General features: G+C 39.6%; 1 protein-coding gene across 1 annotated transcript; it reads left to right on the plus strand.

Moving 5' to 3' along the window:
• On the plus strand, positions 1 to 5,727 carry LOC124253324 (C-type lectin-like). The gene is made up of 5 exons (XM_046687074.1): positions 1 to 148; positions 265 to 347; positions 2,447 to 2,537; positions 4,856 to 5,075; positions 5,625 to 5,727. The coding sequence occupies exons 1-5, from the start codon at positions 97 to 99 to the stop codon at positions 5,647 to 5,649; spliced, it is 471 nt and encodes a 156-aa protein (XP_046543030.1). The 5' UTR covers positions 1 to 96; the 3' UTR covers positions 5,650 to 5,727.
• The last annotated feature ends 1,027 nt before the right edge of the window (positions 5,728 to 6,754 follow it).

A 6,754-nucleotide genomic window follows, 5' to 3' on the forward strand; every position in this document is an offset into this window, starting at 1 on the left:
ATCTACATTACGAGATATGAAGTAGCAGTGATATAAAAGGACCAACACGTCCCCGTGGAAGGCTTGTTCTGTTGATCGTCGCAACATTACGAGGACATGATGTGGCTGTATATTGTGTCGCTTTTGGTAATAAGTACCACCGTTAAAGGTAAGTCGTTATTACCACAGCACCATTACATTACGTGTTGTTATCTCACGTCTAAAGAACTGTACGTCTCCTTTGATGTTTGTCCGAACGTTTTATAAAGATGACTCTTTTTGCAGGTGACTGTCCCAATTTATGGGTGTCCTTTGAAGGCGGTTGCTATTTTCTGTTTGAGGATAGCGAGGAGTGGCCCCAAGCCAATGTAGGTAGACGTAGATAGTTAAATGGGCATGTATGTGAAAAGTAATGGATTCATTCCGGTTCCACAATTCAGAATTAACTATTAACTCTTACATTATGAACACTGACGCGGAGATTAAAATGCAAGAGCATAGCCTAGCAAATCGGTCTGCTCAGAAGGAATTCAGTATCAATAGATGAAGTTCAGTGAATAATCAGTCAATTATATTGAACACATATTTTACGTTTCCTAAATGCCATTAATCTAGGCAGACAATGGCAGCAGCAGTAATTAACAGAACCTAAAGTTATTGTCAGTGCACTCAAGAATATTCAGAATATTGTCATTGCTGAATGTCTCGACAAAACGCCCGTTATCTTCTCTTGAATCTATGATAGTGTTGGAAGCTGCCAGACCTTCGAGGTTTCCAAACAGATTTCCGAACCGGAAAGTCGGATTAAAAAAGGATATACAGGAAGCGCCAGCCGCTCGAAACTGTCCCGACCAGAAATATCTAGAATGATCAAGCCTCTTGTGAACATTTACACCACTAGGGGAGATAACTCTGATTCTCGAAAAAGATTACGCCATTCCGGAAAGTTACCTTTTCTGCTGCGGACTTCGGTTCAAATCTGGCCATGACAGAACCTGATATACACTAAACGCCAAAAGAAACGTTACCCCTTCCTTATTGAATTTCTTAAAATCTACTCAAGTGAGGATGAAACTTTCTGCTGCATTGTGATGCGTGGACGTCCACTTCTTGGTCTGTCTACGGTGACCCCAGTCTGTATGTAGCGCTGAATAAATCTTATAACCGTGATACGATGGCATCCGAGGGCGTTGGCAACAGCATAGTATGTCGACCCCATCTCCAACATCCCAATGGCTCACTCTCTCTTCAGCTGTTAATCGTGGCCTATTTCTCGTACTTGTGTATCATATCATGTATTCTAGTCTCTCTTTATACCCTGTAGAATCATTCTACATGTGAACTTGATGCAAATACTGCTTGAATATTGCTACGTTTTGACGATTGATATTGCTGTGTGTAAACAGAAAATGAAAAAAATGTTATTTTGCAAGCAAACATGTTAACAAAGATAATTTAAGGTGTTCCTAAACACTTTTTCACAATATCAAAGACACGTTGTACTTGTTTTCAAAAATGCAAATCAGCAGAAAATGTTTTAAAAGACTGAAATCATAGGAATGATTCTTTTACAATTTTAGTCACTCTACAACGGTTGTTTATTGTTTTAATAGTTCACAAATGGTGACTTTAATTGTTCTATCTACGTCTCGATGCAGAATTCTATTTCAACCTTTCTTTTGACATCTAAATCACTGTTATTGGTTTATGTCGGCATGGTCGAAAATAGGACAATTTAACTCTTCTGAAAAGATGCATTTCACCTAAATATGAATGCGCTTGAGAATTTTTCTCGTGATATGCATCAAGCTGTGTTGTTATGCTTTCCTGAAAACTAATGCCTTCTAACATATCTTCGACAGTTTTTAAGCAATTCATAAACGTAGGAGGGTAACGTTTCTTTTGGCGTTTAGTGTATTTTATCTAGTAGTTCAAACATTTGCTGCCACTGACCATTACTGCTTGTTGTTGAAATTTCTGTCAGTGGCCATCGCCACAGAAATCACGTACTAACAGCAAAGCATATGACCATCTACATACTCTCTAGTTGTTGATGTGACGAAGCTTCAATCGCTATAAGTATAGATAACACAAGGGACAGGATGGTGGAAGGAATCATAAAAACTGATATATGTATGACACAGACTGAATTATAAATAATGTAAAATGTCAACGCCAAGGGTGGTGAGTTTATGTTCAGAGTCACATCGACAGTATTTCAGCAATAAAGTGACAACACCAATTTATTAATAAGACATAAATGTCAGCAGAGCAGAATGAATCTCGACTATCTAGTACCGACACATATTCATCGGGGCGTTAAAGGCAACACAGTGGTTAAATTTGTACGAATACCTAACAGTAAAAGTTATTAAGTGAAGGACCGGTTTTGTATTTGTTGTGGTGTAGTAAGATGACACGTTACAAGTTCAACACAAACCCAAATTAATGTCTTCTCTTTTTTTAGACTGTTTGTGGCCTTCATTCAGCATATTTGGTAACACTTGAAACGGCAAATGAAAATGCGTTTGCTAAGAATTACGCCAGAACAAAACAAGGTAAGTGATTCCTCACCGTTCCTACCCTGTTCACCATTTGTGATTTATAACACTAAAATAATTTTAACCTACAGGGCCTGGATTTTCGAAGCTCTCTTAGCGCTAAGATAGTCGTAAGTTAAGGTTAATGTATGGCACTTACGACTATCTTAGCGCTAAGAGAGCTTCGAAAATCTAGGCCCAGGACTACGACAAATGGAAGGTTGTGGGCTGCCAAGCCCCCAGTCATGACAGGTAAAATATAACCGTATGGGAAATTTTGGTTTCATTGTAAATGTTCAAGTAATATAACAAATGAAAATACTAGGGTTGGATGGGTAAGCCGGACACCCGGGACGGGTGGGTAGTGAGTTGGACCCGGTACCCATCTAAATACCCGGACCCGTTATGATCATGTGACTAATAGAGCAAACAATGTAATATGTTATTCTTTCATGATTAAAAGGTTGAATTGTCTTTGAAGATTTAGACATAATTGTGCAGTCACCTGGTTTGAATGTAATACATGGTTAAGATATTGAGAAACTCGAAATGTTATCCTTCGAGCTGAAGAATGTATTGGCATTTCTTACAAATTTGATGTCAGGAATAAACATAACGGATATCAGGGTAGGGTTATAGGGGATGGGGTACCCGGGTAGACAATTTGGACCCGTCCCCTCCCTAGAATATACACAAAAATACAGTACACGACATGTATGAATGATGTTAAATATGTATAGTTTTCTACAGCAATAAAATGTAACAAATATCATAGCAAAAAATCAGTAATGGTCATAATCAGCAAAAGCTCTAACAGTTGATTATGGCGAGTACACAATGTAAACTGAAGCACTCAAATGTATTAGAAAACATTGTCTAAGAAATGAAGTTATCAGTAATGGTGTTAGACACAACTGTTCATCAAAATATAAAAAAATACTTATTTTTAATAGTATATCTTACTGATATTTAAATATCACATGATTCGATAATTGATCGTGACAATGGTGTGGTCATTCAGTAACAATATGGCACCATGGTCATAGTAATGTCTTACCGCGAGATGTTCTCGTTGGTCTGGGATTGGTGGTATAAAATGTTCTAGGAAAGACTACAAGGCTAATTTGCTGTAACGTTTGAAAAAAATTAAACGTGAGCATAACGTGCTGAAAAGGTCTAATGATTCATATTTAAGAGAATCTGTTTGACACAGTGAACTATCCTTGTGTTGTTAGTTGACTTGTTTCAACATTGTGAACCATCCCTGTTTTGTAAGCTGATTTGTTCCATCGCCTGAACTATCGTTGTTTTGTTAACCGATTCCTTCCATTGCCCTGAACTATCGTTGTTTTGTTAACTGATTCCTTCCATTGCCCTGAACTATCGTTGTTTTGTTAACTGATTCCTTCCATTGCCCTGAACTATCGTTGTTTTGTTAACTGATTCCTTCCATTGCCCTGAACTATCGTTGTTTTGTTAACTGATTCCTTCCATTGCCCTGAACTATCGTTGTTTTGTTAACTGATTCCTTCCATTGCCCTGAACTATCGTTGTTTTGTTAACTGATTCCTTCCATTGCCCTGAACTATCGTTGTTTTTAACTGATTCCTTCCATTGCCCTGAACTATCGTTGTTTTGTTAACTGATTCTTCCATTGCCCTGAACTATCGTTGTTTTGTTAACTGATTCCTTCCATTGCCCTGAACTATCGTTGTTTTGTTAACTGATTCCTTCCATTGCCCTGAACTATCGTTGTTTTCCTGATTCCTTCCATTGCCCTGAACTATCGTGGTAAAAAACACAGTTTTGTTAACTGATTTCCTTCCATTGCCCTGAACTATCGTTGTTTTGTTAACTGATTCCTTCCATCGCCCTGAACTATCGTTGTTTTGTTAACTGATTCCTTCCATTGCCCTGAACTATCGTTGTTTTGTTAACTGATTCCTTCCATTGCCCTGAACTATCGTTGTTTTGTTAACTGATTCGTTCCATTGCCCTGAACTATCGTTGTTTTGTTAACTGATTCCTTCCATTGCCCTGAACTATCGTTGTTTTGTTAACTGATTCCTTCCATTGCCCTGAACTATCGTTGTTTTGTTAACTGATTCCTTCCATTGCCCTGAACTATCGTTGTTTTGTTAACTGATTCCTTCCATTGCCCTGAACTATCGTTGTTTTGTTAACTGATTCCTTCCATTGCCCTGAACCATGTCTATATAGTTAACTGAACTATTTTGTAAACTGTATTTCTAATTGACTTGTTTTATCTTTTCTCAACCATCTCCGTTTTGTTAGTTCACCTGTTTCATTCACTTCTAATTCTGTCTCATGTTTAGTTCACTCGTCCAACGTGTGGATCGGCGCCAACGACATGATGACTTCGAATCAGTTTCGGTGGACGGAGGGAGACAAAAAAGTGACATTCACAGACTGGGCTCGTGGAGAACCGAATAATAGTAATGGGGGCGAGAACTGCGTGCAACTCGATAGATCTCACAGTTATCAATGGAATGACGCACTCTGTCACAATAGGAACCACTTCATCTGTGAACTGAGGTATGTTGATAACCTTGGGGCTTCTCTAGTGTAGTTGCTGATTTTGACTGATGGGTCACATGTGTACGCTATGTAAAGACCCAATTAACAGTACTGGCAACTTTACGTAACCTGAAAGAATGCCTGCCCCAACAGATTTTACAGTCGTTAGTAAACGGCTGAGATCGTTACCATTTCAGTCTTTCCTCTGATATTAAGCTGGCTGTAAAATAACGGAATACTTTTCAAAACGGCCTCTCCTCCCCCCCCCCCCCCCAGCTCACTGTTATAGACAGACAGACAGACAGACAGACAGACAGATATAGTTTATTGAGGTGTCACGTGAACGATTACATGAAATAAAATACACAATATACATAGTAAAATATCGTTCACCCAGCCAATAAGGCTTATGAGACAATATACACATGTTATATTCGATGGCCAGTTCACAGAAGTCAAAGCCAAGACAGGCTCCGCTGAATACAAAGACTCTCGATGATGCAGTCAGTAAAATGAATTTCTACATGCGAAACCTTTAACCATGTACACAATCTCTGTATGTTTCAGAAAAGGGCCAGTTATTGGTAAATGAGATCCTAATCCTAATAACGGCTGGCAGGAGAATATTAGCTGAAAGTGATGAACGATGAAATAAACGCATATGATGTTGTTTCTGTCTTTGTCGTTTTACTCTGGGCGCAATTCGCCATTCCAGGGCACCGCCTTGATCGAGTATTTGTAGTTATCTTTCTGATTCTGAGCAACATGCTATATAGATAGAAGGGGGAAAGAAAATATACAAGTTTGTATGTGTATGTCCAGAGTTCCGCATTGGTGATTGTGCGATCTCTGTAAGTCGGCATTCTGGGTGTGATATTCGACTCGTGCCTAAACATGGAATCGCATATCAATAGCGTGTGCAAGCATGCGTACTTCCATATTCACACCATCAGCATGACCGGGAGGTATCTCGATGTCAAGACCACCTCAGCTCTTATCTAAGCCTTCATCACGTCAAGACTTGATTACTGCAACTCGCTGCTGTTTGGAACATCCGAGCATCTACTTGGCAAGCTTCAACGTGTGCAGAACACTGCAGCGAGGGTGATAACCCGTCACCAGAAATATGACCACATCACCCCTGTACTTCACCGTCTACACTGGTTGCCAAACAGGATCCAGTACAAAGTACTGTTGTTAGTGTTCAAGTGTGTGAATGGACTTGTCCCCAGCTACCTTTCAAATCTTCTTAAAAAAACACCACCCTCCCAGATCCTTACGGTATGGCTCCCAGTATTTCCTGGAGGTACCAACCACCTGAACAAAGACATTTGGCGACCGTTCATTCGCAAAAGACGGTCCAGTAATGTGGAACAGTCTAGCTATGCACCTCAGATCGCAAGAGCATCTACCAACATTCAAGTCACAACTGAAAACTTATTTGTTTAGTGCTACCTACCGTACTCGAACAATGTCTGTATGTATGTATGTATGTATGTGTGTGTGTGCGTGCGTGCGTGCGTGCGTGCGTGCGTGCGTGCGTGCGTGCGTATATGTAACGGTAGGTAGGTAGGTAGGTAGGTGGTAGGTAGGTAGGTAAGTATGCATGTATGTATCTGTGTGTGTGTGTACATATACATACATATATATATAAAGTGTGGGGTTATTGCAGCATGCAAAGACCATAATACATTGAA

The sequence above is a fragment of the Haliotis rubra genome, unplaced genomic scaffold, assembly GCF_003918875.1.
Source record: "Haliotis rubra isolate DU_JTF1 unplaced genomic scaffold, ASM391887v1 Scf539, whole genome shotgun sequence".
In the NCBI taxonomy this organism is placed as follows: Eukaryota; Metazoa; Mollusca; class Gastropoda; order Lepetellida; family Haliotidae; genus Haliotis; species Haliotis rubra.